Source organism: Drosophila bipectinata, chromosome 3R, assembly GCF_030179905.1.
Source record: "Drosophila bipectinata strain 14024-0381.07 chromosome 3R, DbipHiC1v2, whole genome shotgun sequence".
In the NCBI taxonomy this organism is placed as follows: domain Eukaryota; kingdom Metazoa; phylum Arthropoda; class Insecta; order Diptera; family Drosophilidae; genus Drosophila; species Drosophila bipectinata.
The window spans coordinates 24,824,684-24,847,090 of NC_091739.1; the positions used below are offsets into that span (position 1 = coordinate 24,824,684).

At 42.5% G+C, this 22,407-nt stretch overlaps 1 protein-coding gene across 1 annotated transcript; it reads left to right on the top strand.

The window, feature by feature from the left end:
- The first annotated feature begins 1,111 nt into the window (after nt 1-1,111).
- On the top strand, nt 1,112-6,341 carry nAChRalpha2 (nicotinic acetylcholine receptor alpha2). Its single transcript, XM_043212060.2, has 7 exons — nt 1,112-1,804; nt 2,712-2,866; nt 2,977-3,157; nt 3,948-4,107; nt 4,266-4,851; nt 5,069-5,270; nt 6,002-6,341. Exons 1-7 carry the CDS (start codon nt 1,580-1,582, stop codon nt 6,194-6,196), a joined length of 1,704 nt encoding a protein of 567 aa, XP_043067995.1. The 5' UTR covers nt 1,112-1,579; the 3' UTR covers nt 6,197-6,341.
- The last annotated feature ends 16,066 nt before the right edge of the window (nt 6,342-22,407 follow it).

The window sequence follows — 22,407 nt, forward strand, 5'->3', positions numbered from 1 at the left end:
GCATAGGGGGAGGCATTCGGTCGGCCGATACCGAGTATCTGTATCTGTAGCTATAGCTGTAGCTGTGAGTGAGGCAAAAAACCAAAACCACAGAAACAACTCAAAATCGCAATATGACACATATGTGAACAGACGTAGCAAAATACCAAACGAAACGAAACGAAACCAAAAACCGAACCAAACCAAAACCCCACCCAAGCATAACTAGACCCAGCATTGCAACGTTAAGCATGTAAAGTGCACAAGTGCTGATAGGTGTATGGTATGGTATGTATTAGTGTGGGTGTGTGCGTGTGTATTGCTGCAGTATGGGTGTGTGTGTGCTCTGGGCATGCTGCATGTTAACGTAGATTTTAACGAATGTTGACAATTACGAAAAATTTGGTTTCTGGTTAAACGAAATGTGCCAAGGATGAGGGGTCCAACAGGGCGTATGAGTGTTTGCTAAATGTGCAGCGGTATGTGTGTAAACATGTACATTGTAGGAGTATGCCAGTGTGTGTGTATGGGTGAAGTTTTTCTTTTGCGTAAGTGTTCTGGGAGTATTTGTGGGGCAATATTTTTTTGGGCTGTGGCTCGTTTGGAATCACAGGAGAGAGAGCCCCAAAAAAAGAAATATATATATAAATTTGAAGCTACGACCGAAGAGCGCCAAAAAGTTGGTCTGGAGTTGTAATGGAGTCCGTGGGATTACCCGTTCGAAGAGCGAGAGAGCTCCTCAGAGAGCCATTCCGGGATGTAAATGGCTGAAAGAGATTTCCGAGAACCAGTGTCTAGGGCTTGGCTAAGGATGCTGTGTGTAACAGGACTCCCTCTCTCTTGGTGAGAGATGGCATTTTTTTTGGAGAAAACAGGGTAACCGTAGAAGCGCAGGCGCTGCGCAGCATCTGCGTCGGCAAGTCAACGGCTACAAAGCTACAAAATGAGGCTGGAGCCGCCGACAGAGGTCCTGGCCAGGCTACAAAAACAAAACGGGCTTCAGTACGATTCCTGTGAATATCTATGCAGGACAACACGGAGCATCAAGAGCCGGACTGTGGCAGAATCAAAAAAATCACGTAAAATTCAGACCCTCACTAAAAGTTAACAATTGGTGTAACCTAAAAACAATCAACATAAATTTATAGAATTTTTTCAAAGAAAAATCAAAAAGTGTTTTTAAATTATCGTAAAAAAAAAAATATTTTAAGGATTAAAAACAAAATCAGCTGCATGGGCGCAGCCTGAAGCTTACAGCAACAGTGGTTTCAGCTGCTGCGTCGAGTGCGCCGACTCGAGTCTCGGCCAGCGACTTGGAGACTCGTAAACATTTTTAGGCCATGTTCTAAAACCGCTCTGCTCCCGGCCCCCCGCCGCCTCACCCACGTTCCGGTACGAAACGCTCCGAACTGCGTCAGAGAAGACTCCCGCGGCTGCCGCTGCTGCTGCTTTTCGCCCAGAGACTGAGCCAGCCAGGCAGAAAGGTAAACAAAAACCTGTGCGCGTGTTTGTATCAATAAAACACCGGCCGCCGTCAAGGCCTTCGTTCTGCCCACTTCGTCCTTCCCCCTGTGCATCCTCGTAGCGCCGTGACGTCACCATGGCTGGGTGTGCCGCCTACGCCCACTTATGGCGGCACTGCAAGCTGCTGTGCCTCCTTCTCGTCCTGCTCCTGCTGTGCGAGACGGTGCAGGCCAATCCCGATGCCAAGCGCCTCTACGACGATCTACTAAGCAACTATAATCGACTCATCCGACCCGTAAGCAATAATACGGACACAGTGCTGGTCAAGTTGGGTCTCCGACTGTCCCAGCTCATCGATTTGGTGAGTAAATTAGCCAGAGCTCTCGAGTTTTGGGGGGAATTAATTAATGCAATTGACCAAGTCCTGGGGTTCTGCGGCAGAATTTTTAATTAAGCTCCGCGCAGACCGCGTTTCGCTACATTTGCTGCCAGAAAAAGTTGCCAGAGAAACTTTCCATGGCCCGTAAATAAAAAATGCCAAACAGTAAACAGCAACAAATGAGCCGCGCCGAAATCTATGACGCCATAATTAGACTCCACTTCCAGGGCCAGCTATGAGAGCGGAGGGTTGAGAATCCACAACATTTAAGTGGCATATTTCAATTCACAGCATCGACTTTATTTCTGTCAGCACTGGTTGCGCCACCTCGCCCAGGCTTCAGATGAATAGCTCGCATTTCTCAAAACTTCAGCCAAACGGGGAGCACTAGATTTTTATACAATTTTGCTTCAACATTTCATTACACGAGTGGGACCATCTACATAGGAGGAGGGTGTGTCAGTGGAGAACTGGGAGGGATAGCATAATGTTGTCTGCGCTTGCTTAAAGTTCCCGGGCACAAGTCATTTGTCAGGACTGGCCGGGTAGGGCCGGTCCGGGACGGGGAAACTGCAATTCCGGCGGACTGCAGAGAATCCACTTTGGGTGGTGACGCCACCAAAAGGCTTAAAAGGTAATAAAACAAGCCAAAAAAGGAAGAGACCCGTAAGCTGACAGCAAAAAGCACATTAACCGGGCGACGGCGAGAGAAGTGCAAATGATATAAGAAACCACAGGAGAAAAAAATGGCTAGAATGAATAAAATGCAAATCCTTGGTGATGCATGGCTGGGCCTTAGTCTCTGAACGTCAAATCCTTTTATTTTCCCAGATCTCCTTTGCGGCTTGTATGAAATTTTTTTTTGGTGTATGCCCATTTCATTTTCCAGAATCTCAAAGATCAAATTCTAACGACCAACGTGTGGCTGGAGCATGAATGGCAGGATCATAAATTCAAATGGGATCCCTCGGAGTACGGTGGTGTCACAGAGCTTTATGTTCCCTCCGAGCATATATGGCTGCCGGATATTGTGCTCTACAACAAGTAAGTTATTGGAAAGTAATGTTTTTCAAAAGAAACAATATGAATTTTATTTTAAAATTCTTTATCATCTACCAAATTAAAAAATTATTTTGAAATATTATTAATTCAAGTGCTGATGGTGAGTATGTGGTTACCACGATGACCAAAGCCATCCTCCACTACACTGGCAAAGTGGTCTGGACCCCGCCGGCTATTTTCAAGTCCAGCTGCGAGATTGATGTCCGGTACTTTCCCTTCGATCAGCAGACTTGCTTCATGAAGTTCGGCTCCTGGACTTATGACGGAGATCAGGTGAGTGATGGCTACGCCGCCTTCTGCCGGCTGTCGGCAATCAGCCAGGCATCAGCCAGTTGGTTCTGAAACAAATGGGCGGGGCCAAGAATTTATGGGCCACCATTTATCTGCGGCATTAGAACGGAGACTGGGAAACAGACTTACACGCCTAAGACGCCGTGAGAACATCGAAAAGGCGTCGTCGGCATCGCGCAGATTAAAATGTGAGAAATAGTAAAAGTGTAATTGAAACTTGTCTAACCATTGCACACACTCACACTTATAAAAGAGCCTCCAGGACACTCGACTGTGTGAGTGTGTCCCTGTCATAAAAATGCGCGGCCATAAATTAAGACCGAGTGCGACTCCCGCCAAACCAAGCTGCTTCCGTTTCCGCTGACCCTTTGCAGTCTGCGAACCAGAGACAGGTTGAAAGTACACTGTGGAAAGAATATAGAAGCTTTTAGAGCAGGAAATGAAAAGAAAATAAAACTATTATAGATAATTAAACCTAACTATTCCTTATTTCCAAATATTTCGAGGCTCATGCCTGCAATTCAGGTTTTAAACCTTCTTACCTTGGAAGCTTTACCAATTTTTTTTTTTGTTGAGGAAAATTTTAGGGCGGTCCAAAAAACAGAGCTGTTTCACCGACCGTTTGTCAACGCATTTAAATTCTGCCACTCTTTTAACGACTGCACTTCAATGCCCGGCAAGTTGGGGCTTCTTCAGGCAGCCGGCACGGACGGGAGGCTTAGGGAGGATTCGCTTTAACGGCTCCATCAACGGGCCTTTTCCCATTTCGCAGATCGATTTGAAGCACATCAACCAGAAGAACGACAAGGACAACAAGGTGGAGATTGGCATAGACCTGCGCGAGTACTATCCCAGTGTGGAGTGGGATATTCTGGGGGTGCCGGCGGAGCGGCACGAAAAGTACTATCCTTGCTGCGCCGAACCGTATCCGGGTGAGTTTAGTGGAGTTTAATGCTTCTCATCGCCGGCCCTTTCGCGAAAGCTCTACCCAAACTCATCCCCCGAAAAAAATACCTTCTTTCCCCCCATTTTCTTCCTTTACTCTTTTTGCATTTCGGATATTTTGTGGCCGCTTCGACGATTTGTTCAGATATATTCTTTAACATAACCCTGAGGCGGAAGACACTCTTCTACACGGTCAATTTGATTATCCCATGTGTGGGCATTTCCTACCTGTCGGTCTTAGTGTTCTACTTGCCAGCTGATTCCGGAGAGAAGATCGCCCTCTGCATCAGCATCCTTCTGTCGCAGACCATGTTCTTCCTGCTGATATCCGAAATTATACCCTCGACTTCGCTGGCATTGCCCTTGCTGGGAAAATATCTCCTTTTCACCATGTTGTTGGTCGGCCTGAGCGTCGTCATCACGATTATCATATTAAACATTCACTATCGAAAACCGAGCACCCACAAAATGCGGCCCTGGATACGCGCCTTCTTCATCAAGCGGCTCCCCAAACTCCTGCTGATGCGTGTCCCCAAGGATTTGTTGAGGGATTTGGCGGCCAACAAGATCAACTACGGCCTCAAGTTCAGCAAAACCAAGTTTGGACAGGCCCTGATGGACGAGATGCAAATGAACTCTGGCGGCTCCAGTCCAGACTCCCTGCGAAGGATGCAAGGACGCATGGGGGCAGGAGGATGCAATGGCATGCACATGACTACGGCAACAAATAGGTAAGTTTCAGGAAAAATACTCCTGAATAAGATTCAATATAGGGGAATGTAATTTTGTTTAATTCACGGGCTCAGAATGATTGGCCATGAAATATTATTAAAGTATTAAAAGTATATATATGCAGCATGCAACTTGCGCTGCATGTAAAGCCCACGAGATTCTTGGCATATCCTGTCGCTCCCAGATGTACGTTGACACGTCATATCCTTTTTACAGATTCAGCGGCCTGGTGGGGGCACTGGGCGGCGGCCTGAGCACTCTGAGCGGCTACAACGGACTACCGTCGGTGCTATCCGGATTGGACGACTCTTTGAGCGATGTGGCCGCACGCAAAAAGTATCCTTTCGAACTGGAGAAGGCCATTCACAACGTCATGTTCATACAGCACCACATGCAGCGGCAGGACGAGTTCAATGCGGTGAGTCCGGCAGCTGATTGAATTTTTAATTGGAAATTCCGTTTGTCCGTTGGTGTGTCGGCGGGGAAAGAAAACCGCAAAAAGCGGTTCTTTTTCCAGTCTGTCCAGATCCGATGGTCCATTGACCGATGTCCTCTGTCTGATGCCACTGGCCACTCAGTGTATCTCTCATCTTTGCGGCGGGACTAGCTTTCTTTTGTCGACTTATTTAAGCTCTTGCCATTTTTGCACTTTAAGACAATCGTCGTCCGGCAAATCCACTTTTAATTGCTTTTGTTCAATTGACTGGCAATTGGTATAGCCCTCAGCTCGCATTTCGTCCTGAACCAGCCCGGCAATCCACCCACACTTGCCGCCGATTCATCTCTTCATCAGGAAACTGAGCAGAAAAAAAAAACGTTTCAATCAAACCCAAAATGCTCTTTGTTGTGTGATTGCGGAGTCTGTGGGCTCTGCCCGACCAGCCCGGCTGCCTTTGTTTTGCTTTTCAGCCATTTATTTTTTCGGGCTTTGCTTTGTCGGAGCTGCGATTTCGCCTTTTGATTGATAACCGAACTGATGCCGGGCATAAGTAGATTAAGCGGAGTGCTTAATGAAACCCAATCGCTCAGAGTGTGCGAGTGGGCTTAAAGCGCAATTAGCCGTTTCTGTATGCGGGCTACAAGTTGAAGGGCCTTTAAGAGGTCAAAGGTTCAACTTTATATTAAAAACATTCTAATTTTATTCTATAGGAGGACCAAGATTGGGGCTTCGTTGCCATGGTCATGGATCGGCTGTTCCTCTGGCTTTTCATGATCGCATCCTTGGTGGGCACTTTCGTGATCCTGGGCGAGGCGCCGTCACTGTACGACGACACCAAGGCCATTGATGTTCAGCTATCGGATGTTGCCAAGCAAATCTACAATCTAACCGAGAAGAAGAATTAAATTCAAGAAAACATAAACCTAAGACAATTTCTCCTAGTTTAATGCACTGTTTCAGCACAATAGATGCGAGTAAAAATTAAAATTAAAATTAAATTGCGATATAATAAAAACGTTGGCCCAAAAGCAGCCAAGCAAAATGCTAAAATGCAAAGCGGTTATTTTACTCTACTCCTGTCCCACCCCACCGTAGCCCACTTTCACTTCCACTCCGCATTTTTGATGCACATACTCGTATCCTGGCGGAAAGTGCATGCCAGGAAGGTTAAAGCTAAAATTATTACAAGAAAAATGCTATGGAAAATACTCGTACGTAAGAGGATGCCAACGGCTTTGCCTCCTTTTTTTCCCCCTCCCTCGGGTTCCTGTCAAAACTATTTGCCAAGCATGTGTATCCAACAGCCAGCAGCTAACAGCCAGCTGCTGCTTTGGCTGCTTTTGCCATGAGACCGAGTATGTCTGGCCTTTTATTTGATAACTGGAAAATTAACCTTTTGAAAATGCTGGAAATGCGCAAGCAACGGATGCCAACTCACGAGGAAGACTACGACTACAAGGCACCAGGCATCAGGCTTACCCATATTGCGAAACATTATAACTTGATCATAAAGGGTATATGGTATGCATGAAAAACCAGCATAATCGTCAAGTTAAGGCCTTGCCAGAAACTATAATTTTAATGGATAGATAAACAAAATGAATGAATATTTTATGATTGGTTAGGTAAATTAATCTTTTTTGAGTGAATAAAATTATAATATAAATATGATGTAAATACATTGTGTTTTATTTTAGATTATAATCCAATGAAGCAATTTAAATACATTAAGATAAAGCCAACAAGATATGATTGTATATTATTTATGTGAACAACAAATATCAAAATCGTTTGATAATGATTTAGTGAACAGTTTTCTTCCACAAAGAATTATTAAAATTGTTTTTTTTTTACATCATTTGAAGCCATTTAAATATTTATTGTCCTTGTCACAGAATAATATATAGTTTAAGAAATACTGTCATCAATTAAACTTATTAATAAAGTGATATTTAATTGTTAAATGACTGTAACAGTTTCCCAAATGTACTGCACATGTTTAACTTTTAAGAAAGCTTCAAAGTTTTAAATTAAAACCCTTTTAATATACGAAAGAGCCTGGCTCATTTTGGTTTCTTAATATCACGGTGGTAAAGCCCCATCAAAGGAAAGGCAAAAGAAACCCCAAGGCAGGATCCGCCCTCTGTGGAAACCAAATCCAGCCAAAACAATTTTTCACCACTCTTCCAGTTGTGAGCTGCAGGCATCCATTCTGGTTGACTGCCTTAAAGTATGCGGCAATCAAAAAATGTCTGCAAAACTATTTGCTACAACTTCAAAACTATTTCTATACAAATGTCACAATTTCTTTTTCGTCGTACATACAGAATAGAATTTCTTTCCTTTCTGCCAGCTGGCTGTTTGTGAATGTCATTCAAATTGATGGGGAACAGAGTGGCAGGCCAGCCGCAGAGCAGCACGCCCTCAGTCCCAGTCCTCCCATTTTTGCCCCTTTTTCAAGGGGGGCTTGTAGTAGTAGGTGGGGGCTGTCAATGTCAGTTTGCGCAAAGCAATTGCAATTTCTTACTACTGCAACAAAAGAAACGAAGCAGCGTGATGAGCGTGAGCTGGCTCAGCTCAACAAGTCCCGCACTTCGGGAGCGAATCGCCGGAGGATGTGCTGTTTACGCCGTACAAGTGTAGAGGCACACAAGTGTGTGTGAGTGTGTATTTCTGCATATATTTTGCATACATTCGCCACTATCGGGAATCACTTTACGCACACACTCGGTCCCGCCATTCCGTCAGTCAGGGAGTCAGTCAGTCATCCATTCATTCATTTCTTCTCCTTGGGTTCGGTTCCGCTCCCTTGTCATGTTGACAAGTTCAATATGCTGCCAGTATCCAACCAGCCCCCCATTTCCATCCTCTTCCCCCTGCGGACTGAATGACTTTGCCAGCTTGTCGCTTTTCGCTTTTCCATATGTGATTGTGTGAGTGCGTGTGCATCATTTTCGCTACTTCCCGTCTACTTTTCACAGTTCAGCGAGCTGCTGCTGACGCTCCCTTTTGTTTTTTGTTGCCATTTTCCCTTCTATTATTTTTTTTGTTTTACCATATTTTCGCATTTTTCTTAGCTCCAATTTAAATTCATATTATTTGTGCTTCGCATATGAAAAATACAGCAGGCATACGCAGCGGGAAAAGCAAGCAGGAAGTCACATTTATGTGTCAGTCGAATGCCATGCAAAAGCATACAGCAAGGTCCACAAAAAGACAACTTCTCGGTATAGAAAAGATCTCGCAATGCACCTCCTATTCAAAAGCTAGAGCTTCTTCGTGCCACTTCAACATTGACTAACAAATGGCATTTTTTAGGCAATGAGAACTTGTAAAAGAGCTGTGTACAAAAGTCTATAAGGCTATCAAAATTCACAAAAACTGCATTTTAATTTTAGTCCTAAATAAATCCTTGAATTACAAACATAGTAAAACTATTGCTTTCTCATCAAAATCATGCAAGAAAAAGTATCAAATCTTAGGGTTTTCCTATAATTAAAATTTAATCTAAAACCAATGCCAGAAAATTTGAATAGTTTGCAGAAATTGGAGAAATCCTATCCAATACAACACCAATTCTTTTGAATAACCAGAAACTGTATTCACTTGAGGAGTTGTGGAAATGTCATGTACCCCCCCTCAAACCAAATATTTCACTTCTCTTGTCACAAAGGAAAAATCTTGTAACATTTAGTGTATACAGGAATTTGTGAAAAATGTGTCCCAATGCTACAGCATTTTTCATATTTTTTAAATGCACACACACATACATGGAAAATATAAATTTATGCTTTAAAAGATTTTATTTGTATTTTCAATTGGAGGTTTGGTTTTTTTTGCACCCACTCTTTTTTGAAGCTGTTACATTTTATTTATATTTTGATTTTTTTTTCGCTGCTCACGTATAATTCACAGCATACTTTTTGGCATGCAATTCCATTTCCCGCTGACAGCAGACTTTTCAATTCGTTTGATTTAGCATTTATTTATGTCGTCTGACAAATTCAATTCGATTTCGCAGAATGCAAAATATTGAGGGCACACGGCTGGATGAAATGATTACGGAAAAGCATTGGCTATTTTGAGCACTTAAAATTCAATTTCAGCAACGGTCAGGCCAGAGTTTTTCACAATAATCTGCACTTTTTGCTGGGTTTACTCTGTATTTCTCAGCTTTGGTCTGGCCCAGTCACTCTTATATAATTAACGTTAGCGGAGTGGCAGCCTTTTAGGATGCAACTGGCCACGCCCCGTTTCAGTGCCCTGAAAACGATTAGGGCCGCGTGTCACTTGTCTTATTTTATCGCAAAAACAATTTGTCGTCGCCTGTGGCTGCCGACTTGCGGCAGAAGTTGCTCTGACAGCGTTTTCCGTCTTTGGTGGCAAATTTTATAAACGATTTATAAAAGTCATTGCCGCAGTAGTTGGAAAGGCAAGGAAGCTGAGTAGCAAACTCAAGCACAAACTCAATTCGTTGACATGTGAAAACTTTGCACGCTTTCATTTATTTATGAATGGTTCGCTCGTAAAGTTGCAGCACACTCACACACGTACACTCAGATCACATCCAATTAGCATATTAAATTAAATAAATATTAAACTAACTGCCACAGGCTCCCAAACCCCGACCTCCGACATCCAACCACCATCAGGCACAACCACATTCACCTACACGTCCCACATCACTCATACGCCGTGCAGTCCAACGGTGTCAATACTTAGAGTGATCAACCACCCCACACACAGCAGACACACCCCGTGCATGTATACGGCGCCTAAACTGTCATGCAGTTAGTCATTCACTCATCAAACAATCCCCACCCCGCCCACTCCACGTCCTGCCCCCATCCTTCGAGGCCAGTCTCCATGGATTAGATGCCGGCGGCTTTTACGAGTCCTGTACCCGGCCGGCTGGTCTGCTCATAATTTATGCCACTCATCTTAATAATTTTGGGCGCAAAACTTCAACTACGAGTACATGTAACAGCAGCAGGAGCACCAAAAACCAAAAACGTAGAGACTACGGCAGGAACACCGAGAGGAGCCACACCAGCAGCAGCAGGCAACCCAAATATTTTAAACATTTACTTAGCCAACATGAAAGCTTTGGGAAAGTGGGACAGGGGCGGGAAGGTGCAGCGGGGGGACAGCTGTACAAAGTTAAACCGGGGGCGACGAGCTGAATGACCCTTTGATCTAGTTCCATCCGCAAATTGATTCTCTTCATCAACTTTCATCTTTTTTGGTGGATATTCTGGTTGAAACTTTTAATTTCTTGATTAAAAAATTATAGATTATTTAATAATTTATTAGGGATCTCATTTATAAGTTACATAATCTACTTAGTTTTTAATCTAATACTTTACCATTAATTATTCCTGAAATAGAAGATCACTTAGTTGAAATATCCACAAAATTTAAAAGACTCCTTTAAACAAAAAATTCAGTGAATCCTCTTATTAGTTCTTTGTAATTTTAGTTTCCGGTTCAGTTCCGATCACATCCTACCTTATCCAGCCCTGAAGGCAAGTGCCCATACCTTTCACTTGGCATGTTTCATCAGCATCGTCATCATCTTGTCACACAGCATCTTTTACATTACAAAATACACACAAACACACACCCACACTCGACGACAGCCATTTTCCCCCATTTGCTGTTTGTTTTAGTGCCAATGTAGCATAGTTTTATGCATATCCAAGTAGTCCTATGTGCAACGTCTTTGTTATGGAATAACTTCATGTGGGCGGCTCTCGGTGAGCATGTAAGTGTTCTGGGGGGAATCCAGGAGAGGAGGATTCACCATATTCCAAGCCTCGCTCTAGGGCGAAATTTACTTCATTTCCTGTCCTCCGGACATCTAGAGTTTCAAAAACTGGTAAGCTTTTTTAGACTTCATCCAGAAATAAAAGAATATGCCTGTCTAAGGTAGAGAAAGTCTGTGTGGAATATTCATATTGTGAACCTTTGTTGTTACCTTTCGTAGACTAGTTTTTTAAATATTATTACTGCAGATAGTCTCTATAATACAAATCCTATGCCTATAAAATACATGTTCTATAAAACATTTAAAGTTAAGCTATAAAACATTTAAAATCTTTTAAGCTCTTAAAATAGTCCAACCAGAACTAGTTCCTAAAAGTCATTGATGCTACAAATTGATCAATTTCAAGTGGGCAACTTTCACTGACTCAGGCTAAGCGAATGACTTCAGGTGTCATTAAAAAGGCACTTGCAGCCATTAGACTTACATTTGGCCCGACCCACTCGCACAAACAATCGCACGTACACCGGATGCACTGCAAACAACCTTCGAAAGCCGCCAGTGGCAGCACTTTGCCCAAATCCAATTAACTTGAACTGCACACGGACCCACGCCCGCCCATACACCTACACGAACACAGTCTTACCCTCTAGGACCTTGTTGCAACACAGCTTCCCATTGAAAATGCTGCAACGAACCCCGGCGGGCCTTTGTCGGGATAGCTAAGTAACTGCAACAACGTCTACGGATCGAGCTAGCCCCTCATGGAAATCCCTTTTTGCCTTGAATGCACTGAGAGAAATTAATTCGAGTGATTTTGATATTGGCATTATCATAATCATATAATTTATTGCCAATATCGGGTTGTTAAAAGCTTAAATGTATATCTTTTTGTCAGCAAATAATAACGATTCTCTAACCATTATAATTTACTTTTAAATTGCATTTCTCTTATTCAATTTTTTTTTAAAACATATATATATATAAAATATTTTCCATTTTTTGTAAAAAATTTTTATAGAACCTTGAGCTATCCTTGGCACTTCTCCACTTTTTCTTCCTGTGCTCCCCTTTTTTTTGCAACTGTCGTTGTCTTCGTCTCTTGTTTGCACTGCAGATATTATAAACATTTTTCGAGCTTTTGCATATTTTAAGGCGTTGCTGCCATTACTCAAGTGAAGCCAAAATGACTTAGGTGACAGAGCAGAGGCAACAGCAACAGCACCACGGGCTGCAACAAGAGCGACCGGCACAATGGAGCATTACAAATATCCTTTTGAAGCAGCTGCCGGCTGCTGAGGCCAATGTCGCATAATAAAGCGAGAGGCATTCTTCATTCAGGGATGCACCCTTGGTATATATCCCCGAGCCCCTTCAAGGGGCAACCAACCGCCACCCACACCACACCTACGCCCTCCGCCCACTGTCTCCTGATCTCTCGTTCCAGACAAAGGCTTGCAGTTGAATGAGTGACTTTCAGAACCAGGAGCCGAGCACTGGGTAGCGTACAAACTGGGTCATGTTTACAATTAACTTTTTGGCCTCAGTACAGAGCTTCCATTTGCAGCCACAACCGCAGCCTGAGCCGCAGCCTCAGCTTCAGCCTCGGTCTCCGCACCAGGATCTGAATCCGAATCTGCCTCATCCAGCATGCAAAAAGGACTCGGTGTTCGCGTTGGCTTAGCGTGTTTTCCGTTTCGCCTGCCTAATGGCTTGTGACCCACAACGGCCAAAAAAAAAAGTGAAATAAGAAAAATGGGCTACCAAAAATAAAGGGGCGAAATATACTTGAATGTCTCAGAGTATATTTATCCTTGAATGATTCCTGCATTCACCAGATCGCCGCAAAGAGTTTTGGGAGAGTAATGAGAATTTTGCCAGCAAAGCAGCCAGCCAACTAGTCCCCTTCAAACATTATTAAGTGGTAATTTTCATTTGTAATGAGCTTTAACTGCCGCCACCCGATCCGCGGTCTCAGCTTTCCCAATGCATTATGCAAGTCCTCAAACAATTGGCCTGATTAAAATATCCTTGACGGCTAAGAAGCGGCGGGGCGCGAGTCTTCGGCGCCTGCTGTGTGTGCGCCCCGAAACCTCGAGCCGCCTCGAACCACAAAGCTGTCAGCGTCGATTTTAATAAGCCTAATTAATAGCACTTGGCATAAAGGCATATTTTGCACAATGCACTCGAAACTCCATTATGGGAAGTTATGCCAATGAATTGTTGGGAGTAAACAAAAGTTTTAAAAAGGACTCTTCCTTAAGCTCTTAATTGCCCATATATTTTCCCCAAAAAAACCTAAACAAAATATTAAGCCGATCTCTTGATAAGTTCCTAATTATCCTTTATTATTGTTGACCAACTACTAAATGGATCTGTCTTATCACCAGCAATAAATACCGATATTATTCCTTCCTAGCTTTCGAAAGCATTTCCTTCTTTCTCGTTAAATCCCAAAAATTTCAATGCATAATTCCAAAGAGTTTGCACCTTTTGTTAAGTTTTGCCTGGGAGTGTTTTTGTTTTGCCGGGATGTGTTTCGTTTTGTTTACTTTGGGCCGAGTTAGGCCCGAGTCGGTTGGTTGTTCGGTTTGTTTGCGGATTGGGAACAGGAGCAGGCAACCAGGCTTGAAATTATGCTTCCTGTAATTTGACATGCAGACAAAACATTTTAACACCCCGATGCCTGCATTGTTCTGGCTTCTCACTCTGTGGTCATCGCCGAGCTTTGGCTCTGGCTGGCATTTCTGCTATTGAATATTTAAAGCCGGCAAAAGGGATAATAAACAACGAGTGGCAAGTGCATCCTTCTTCACTCTTTCTCCTCTGGCATTGGTGATTAAAAACTCATTAGTACTCAATACTTTTTACTTGGCAATAGCTAGGGCTTTAATGGCGTTTCCATGCATTGCCGCTGGACTTTAAGGACTCGTATTTTTCCCGGCTTCTAATTAACTTTTATTACAGTTTATTGTTGCATGGTAGAAGGAACCGTTTTCATATTTTAATTATGTTTAAGTGTCATGATTTTTAATTGTAAATTATAGCCCAACACAAAAATAACATACACCGGCAAGCTGCGACGCTTCCAGGACAACAACAAAGCCGCCGAGTGTCCTGAGCCAAGCATTTGGTCAGTGGAAATTTCTCAGATAGCTGGAACAGAGGCGCCCCTTTAAAGGGGCTTAAAAATGATTTTATAAAAAAAAAGTCATTAAACTTTAAACTCAAATGCTTTAGCTTTATGACTGTTTGTTGTACCTCATAACTTTGTAACTTTCGAATTTTCATTAGTTCATCTTTCGGCGCACTGGTGCAGCCCCTTGATGACGTCACTGCAACGCGATGCTAAGCAACCACAGGACAACAGTTAAACCTCAGACCCAAAATCCAAAACCTAGCCAAGCAAGCCACCAGCACCGCGCCCGTGTCGGTGTGGCGGCTCTTAGCGCATCCTTTATCCTTAGAGCGCACCCCTTTCGCCCATACCCATGCCATAATTATGCGCTTGAGTGCTTGATTATGATGGCGCTTGGCTGACAACGATGATTACGTAGCCGCTCTGTTGTTTGTTCATTAATAAGTGCAACAAAAACGCGTCGGCTACCCATGCCACTGCATTGTCCTTACCACACACACACTCACGTATGAATCGGGCAGAGAACTCTCACACTCACACACTTTGTCATCAGCGTTTTGCAGTTGTTATGCCCTTTTATGCGGGACTTGTCACTTACACGCAAAATTTAGCAAAAGCTCCTGCGATAGCGAGGTGTTGTCGTTGTCGTTGCCGTTGTCGTTGTTCTTGACTCAACCCGCATTTGTGTGCATGTCCTTTGATAGTGCATGAGCCGCACATGTGTGGGTGTGTGAGTGGCAGCGAGGAGGGTCTCTTAGTCGCACTATTCAGACTCGCTCAAATTTCATATTTTGCAGCTTGATAGCTCATTACGCTGACACTTGATTGTTGCACGTACAGACCCAAGAAGTTCAAGCTTCCCCCGGAGATGGTGCTATAAACAGTGATGGCATCATCTTGGATACATTTTGGTCTTCAAAATGATATTGTTTTAGAAATAGGTAGTACTATTTACTACAGATTGACTCTCCAAAATATAGATTTTATTGGAAAACTATTTTAAAACATTTCGTACTAAGTTAATCGTTAAAACTAACTTATAGAAATGATTTGGTAAAGTTATAACGATTATTATGACATAAAATACAAGCATTTCATTCGAATAACATAGCACCTCTATTGGAGCTGCCTTGGCTTGCCAATATATTACCAAATTTAAGCGCTTAAGTGTTATTGCGCACACACGTACACACAGGAACTCGCTCCGGCGATGACAAGAACCTTTTCGGGAAGTTTTCCTGCATTGGCAACGACATTAAAAATCCATTTAGCGCCAAGCTCACTGCACCAAAATCAACAACAACAAGGGCAATCGAGGGGGAAAGCCAGACCTAAAGCTCATCATGATGGGGCCCAAAGACAACACCCCCTTGGTCCTTCGACAACCCCTCGCTAATAACCCGTTGAGTGTCTGTCGACGTGGCTCTTGTCACGAAGACAACGTCGAGTTTATTGAGTTAGTTTCGCCAAAAAGAAATCTGTTAAGCAAAAGCGAGTGCGGTGAACTAACAAATTGTTCCGGACACTTTGTCACATTTTGGCCAAGTGCGGGAATTGGAAATTGGAATTTTTTAGCCATCAGCAGAACGGAACTAAAATTCTTTGGTCAGCTAAAATCGCTTTAGTCCTGCGACTTCCTTTACTTTGGTAATTAGGCGCTCCGAGGACACGCCCATGCAGCGAGTCCTGGTGCTAATGCTCGTGTCGCTGATTAGGCGCAATTAACATGCTCTACGCACAATGCTGGCCATATCAGTGCATCACGCCCACTGGGATAAGCATTCAGTAAAAAGGGCGGCACAAGGACACTTTGCTGCCAGGCAGAGAAGAATAACTCCCTGTGGCTCTGTCCTTTTGTAGTTCACAAAAGCTAATCAAGTGGTTTAATTGGAAAGCCAAACTCGGATTTAATTGTCACTCGCATCGATGGAAGAAAGCTCAGTTAATGCTGGCCTTGCAAGCCAGAAGAGCTTCATTAAAACTACTTTAATTTAGGGATTATTTGTAAGTGCCATACACATTTTAATGAACTCTTTGTAAGATGATGGGTTTCTTAATACATCCTCATATATTTTGAAGTAATAAGGATTTGTACTAAAAACTTGCAGTTCTTCCAGGAAAATAAAATCCCATTGAAGCGGGTGGCCTTTCTATAATGCTTCTGCACTAAAATTTTCATTTACTCATTTTTCATTAAACACCTAAGAATGAATTTCTTTAGAATATTTGTTTAAAATTCCGAGAAAACTCTTGATACAAATATAGAAAACTTTCAAGAAGCCACACGTGGCTCAAACGGAATTCATTTTTGTGCAAACTTGTCCATAAATCCAATATTTACCTCTTAATGCTGAACGTATGCTGATACATTTTCCACTTAGGAACAGGTACGGGATTCAATAGAGATGATTGGAGCGAGTTGTGAAATCAGAGCTCTTCAAGTCAACTGCCTCAGTATTTACAAAACTTTTCTTCGTACCTGCTTTTTGGTCTATCGAATTTCAAGGAATTCTAGATGCTGCATTTATTTTGTTTTCAAACCAAATACAAAGGCGAAATAAGGGAAAATATATAGGAGAGGAAGAAAGCTTACTTTTAAAACTTAATTTATATGCAGACAAACGCACACACCAAAGCGAACACAGACAACTGGACAAACCAAAGGATTCAACTTACAGAAGAGGGAATTTCCCCAAAAAAAGAGAACAGTAAAGAACAGCAGCAGTAGCTCCAACAGACCAACAGAAGGACGAATTTACCCCCAATCTCTGGGAATCAAACCCACCAAGCCACCCATCCCGACCCGTCCGTCCACCCACTCACCCCCAGGCGCTTGGACAGCACTTTGTTATATTTTTCTGCAATTTTCAATTTATTTCAATTTTTTGGCGCTTTTATAGTTTCAGTCGCAGCCCGCTGCTGCTGCCGCAGTTTCTGTTTGTGGAGGGTGCGTGACATGGCTTGTCTTTGCTTAAAAATTTATACTGCGCAGCCAAACAAATTTATGGCTTGACAATACGTATAAAAACGGGGTCGCCACGCTGCCCGTAGCCTCTTTCCCTCGGCTCCCGGTCCCCACGTTAGGTGTCAAACATGAGCACGCAAAAAAACGAAACATTTTGAAGTTTTCAAGTTTAAAAACTATTATATACTCATGTTTTATAGCTTATATTAGTTCTTGGAGTATGGGTAATCAATAATCTTATTTATTTACTTTCATACTTCTTATAACATGATATTATAAATTAGAATTTTATAAAGATTAAACGGTTTTATTGAGCTATAAAATTGAAAACCGCCATAGCATGCCATATTAAATCTAAAATGGTGCGACTATAAAAAAATAAAAAATAATTTCAAGCATTCTGATTCAATGTGGCACAGAGGAGGCAACAAAAAATGGAAAGTGGAGAATTTCTCAAGGCGGAAATAAATATTGTCCAGACATCCAGTTGACACATGAGTGCCCTACAGTTGACTCTGTTTTGGGACTGGCTTAAGCCAAGACAGGGCGGACTGGCGGGACTAACAGGACCCTCGAAGACTGTTTACTACGCTGCTTTGCATAATTTGATTTACTGAATCCAGCATTGAATGCTGCTTGAATATTCAGAAAGCGTCTGACCATGGCTCATTATATTGTTTGTGCGCACAATTAGTGGCCGGCTAAGTCAAACAAATTACCATAATAAGCGACAAATATTAACAGGCAGTGCAGCTTGCAAATTGGATTGCATAAAGAACTGAAATATATACTTACTTGATCCGTGGCGGAGGCAACAGCCCAACGCCATCAAGAATGCAACAATAAATCAGGAATAGTGCTGACAACAATGACGCCGAAGCAAAGAGGCAAACTCATTACAAATTACTGCATTAATTTCAACTCGAGCGATACAAATGGAGCGCCGGGCGAGTGGAAAAAGGTGCTAGAAGGCAGCCACTCGAGTTGCAGCTTTGTTCACTGGAAATGCAATTAAACGACGAAGGACACGCAGATGGCAAAGGACAAGCATCTAGCGCAGGAGCAGAATACTCGTAATTCAATGAGGAATATATTAGAAAGACAGGGATCTCGCAGTTGCAGTAGCATGTAGAGGCTTTTTAATACAAAAGAATTGAAAGAATATCTTAAAAACAAAGGATTGGAAATTATAACGGGTTATACCCATTTTTTAAAAGAGATATAAAAACAAAAGTTATTATTGAGTTATGAGGTATTCAAAATTATAGATACGAGTATTATTTTAATTAGATGAAGGATGTGCTTTATATGTTCATAAAGTGGAATTGAATCTTAAAAACTGCTTAAATTGCTATTGAATTTCATGAATTCAAAAATTCTCAAAGAAAAAAAATTACTGAGAAAAGAAGGAAGCTATTTCTCAGCAATGGGACAGTCGTGGGCGGTTAAGGGTTAAGGCGTCGGACAGCTGTTTCCTCTGATTAATTGCCCAAACGCAAGACATGCAAATTAAATTAGCCAATAAACGGCGGGCGGCCCGCCACCATAACGAAACGAAACGAAATGGATACAGACCGTACCGTGAAAGTGCCAACTTTCGAAAATTCGTTCTCTTTTTTTCGCGTTAGACCTTTCATTTTATTTTATGTTATTCTTTGTTTTTGGCAAAAGGTTACACAGCATTAAAAACAAATGAAGCCCTAATGGACTTCGAATGCAGTCAAGGGGAAGGATAGCAAAGGCTTCGGACAGAAAGGCGAACAAGGAAGCAAAGGACAAAGGACAAGGTCTGCTTTGGTAGCCGGTGTTGAGCCAGTTCTGGTCCTGGTCCTGGCCAGGCACAAATAATTGGCTTAATTTTTAATTGACGCGAAATTAATAGCCTCTGCCAGTGGCCGGAGCAAGGGGCCGAAATTGAAGCACACGGCCACCAATGTCTTCAGTACCATGATAAATGAAAGCAGCGAGGGTTTACCCAAGGTTCTGGTCAGGACGATTTGACCAAAAAGATACTCTAGGTATTAGAAAAGCATTAAATCCTTTTTTTAATTAACACATACTTATTCAATCAATGAATTCTAAAAACATGTTATTTAATTTAATTTTAAAACTTAGAGAAAAGTAATTAAATTATTTTGATGCCAAGTCTTCCCTAGAAACTCTCACAAGTGCTTTTTAAAATTATTCTCATCCTGAGATGCACTCGAGAATTATACTCAAATTATGGTTGCAGAGTTGTTGCCTTAGTTGTTATACCCCCGGTGGGTGCTCCATTTATATTGCATAAAAATTGAAAAACTTCAGTCGAAGTTGGAGCTGCGCGGACCAGTTCAAACTAAAGTTAAGTTAAGAGTTTGGCTCATTAGCGTTTTTGGTCAAAATTATTAATAGCCCGGCCTCCTCACCTGGCCCGGGCTCTGGCGTGAGTGCAATTAAGCAGCTGTTAAATTTAATTAAGCGCCAGCTTGCCAGCCCCTCCTCGCCCCCAGGTTCTAAGCCTTTGCCACGTCTTGGCCTTAATCACAGCTCACGCTAATCAGCATACGTGTGTGGGAGGGCAGGTGTTTAGGGAAAGGTTTAGGGGAAGTGCTGGTAGGAAGAAAGGTGTCTGTCAGTTAGTTAGTCAGCCTGCCCGTGTGTTGGGATAAACTTTTCAACTTTCGCGCGGCGCAAATGTTAAGCGTGAAACTTTCGCCCCTCAACAACTTCGACATGAAAAGGGGCGCCTAGGTCTTGGGCGCCGGCTCGAAAAAACTTTTCGCATAACGGAAACGGAAATACACGTCAAGTGTGTGGACAGGTGGGCCTTTGCCAGTTCCTGTATCTGTGTTTGTGTTTTTTTTTGACTGCAGAGGCAGCCAAACAAGCCAAAACAACTATTTATTTAACTGCCAACAGTTTTGGGGTGTAGGCTCATCAGGAATCATCATAAAAACACAGTTTCAGGCCCAAAGTTTAATTAGTCGTTGGTGCAGATTTATTCGGGTTACTGCCTGAAATATTATGAAATTTGTTTGATTGTACAGATATAATAAAGAAAGGTTGAATATGTTGCAGGGGTAATTAATGGGAGAATTATTAATGGCTCTTCATATACAGAAGTGTAATCAGATCAGTTTTCACATTTCCTCAGACTCAGTCATTTATAATTCTTGGTGTAGTAATTTTTAAGGTTTCTTCTCTTTGCTTATAATGGCAGAAAATAATTTACAATTTTAATTAATTTTGTGATTTCGTTTCCAATTTATCTCCCCTTTCAATCCGCTTGGCTTAACCAATTTATGTGATTGCTTAACACGATTTCATTTTCAGTTTCTAAAAGCCCCGGATAGGTTTCCCAACCCTAATGTGTTTCCCGCCACAGTCCTGTGTCCCCGCCACAGTCATATATTACCTTTGCCCATACCCATTGGCCCATTGCCACGCCCCCTGTGTCACGCCTTAATGTGTAAATTGTTACGCCCGCTAATGCATTTATCCTTGACAAGAGACAAGTAGAAAAAATACACATAAAAGACATCCCAAAAAATAAGCGAAGGGAAATACGGAATCAGCATCAGAGGAGCCACTTAAATATATAGTTGATATATTTTACATACACGAAATTGGTTTTTAACTGTATTTCGAGGACAGGCAGGCAACCACAGGCAGGAACGTGTGGCATGGGGGGAAGGAAGGTCCTTCCGAGGGCGGGGTGGATTGGGACAGGCAACTGAGCCTCTTGAAGCGGCTGAGCAATTTCATTTTACAACCACTCGTTGTACTTTTTCCCTTCCTTTTTTTTCAGTTGTTGGCCCTGTTGTTGCTCTTGCATTGCGCCATTTAATGTAAATCGTAAATTTAAAATGTCATGTAAAATGGTGGGCGGTGGGGCGGCTGAGCAAAGGCGATGGGCGTGGCAGTAGCACTTGACAGCGCCGGAGCCTCCACTTAAGCGACAAAAAAACACCGAAAGACAAAAGCGAAAAAAGTGCAAGAGGAGATGGCCAAGGAGCCCAGTGAAAAATGTTATTAAAAGCAGTCGGCTCTGATTGTTCCTCTAGCAGGACAATGCCAAAGTCGAGAAGGGTCTTCAATCAAGCTGATGTTTCCAAATTAAATATTATAGGATCTAGAAAAAATATTAAAAAGAATGTAGCATTTATTTTTATAAACTTTTAAACATGACCTCTGAAAATAAGGAGGCCTTGAGTGCTGTAAGGAATGGGGCCTCTTTTAAATATAAGACACTATAACAATAATGCAAAACAAATTTTTAATCCTTTTTTAAATTAATATCAACATAAATTTAATACAGATTTATTTCACAAATTAATACATCATATCCTTAATGATCCTTAACGATTATGAATAGCAGAACAGTTAAATACTTTGCCATGCAAAGGACAGAAAGGGGCGTGTCCTGCCCTTTACCCTGGCTAAGCTTTTTTTGCTTTTAATAGAATTTTTATGAACTTAAGTAAAGTCGTGTCCAAATCCCACGCAGATTACACACGCACACACACTCCCGTCTAGAGAGATGAGAGACTTTCCGACTTACGCAACAGCAAAAAGCTTTCAAAAAGGCTAAGACCGCCCATCGACCATATCGAGAGAGAGCGGTGGGCAGTGGGGAGGCAATGGGGGAGTGGCAGGACGAGTGCGAGTGCGTAAAATGGCAGTTAATCGTGACCACGTACCAGGACTATTAATAAAAGCGTCTTTAGACCTACATTTTGTGGACATTTCGTTGCCATTTCGACTGCACAACAATGAAGCCGAAGCCGTAGCAGAAGAAGCACAACTTTGGCGCATCATTAATTTCACGCACTGTACAACTGTCGAGCCCCATTCGTTTCCCTTACCGCAACATAGACAAAAGCCATGTGCAGCTGAAAAAAGGCAAACAGAAAAAAAGCATCGCCTTCGAACAAAAACAAAAATAAAGAACTCGCAAAAGGCAAACTTAATAACAACAAAATGGCCTTTGTGGCCTCCGTTTTGGGACTGGGTCACACAGATACACGCTCCTGCCAACTCGCGGTCACTCACACTGGCAAGCACACACATGGCTTTGCCAAAGGCAGCAATTTTGTAATTTATCATTGCACAAATACATCCACTCACCCATATGTTTGTCGGGCTGGGCCGGGATGGGTCGGGTCGGCTATGTTCTAACTGAAATGAACTTTAGAGTCGAAAAGGACCCGACTTAACTACACATTTAAACCCACCAATGACCCCAACAAATCAAGCTCACTGGCAAATA

Bases quoted from the DNA above. Each gene is read 5' to 3' on its own strand.
- nAChRalpha2 (XM_043212060.2), top strand. From the start codon at position 1,580: ATGGCTGGGTGTGCCGCCTACGCCCACTTATGGCGGCACTGCAAGCTG. The intron at 3,158-3,947 runs GTGAGTGATGGC...CCCATTTCGCAG, and splicing joins GGACTTATGACGGAGATCAG to ATCGATTTGAAGCACATCAA. The intron at 5,271-6,001 runs GTGAGTCCGGCA...TTTATTCTATAG, and splicing joins GGCAGGACGAGTTCAATGCG to GAGGACCAAGATTGGGGCTT.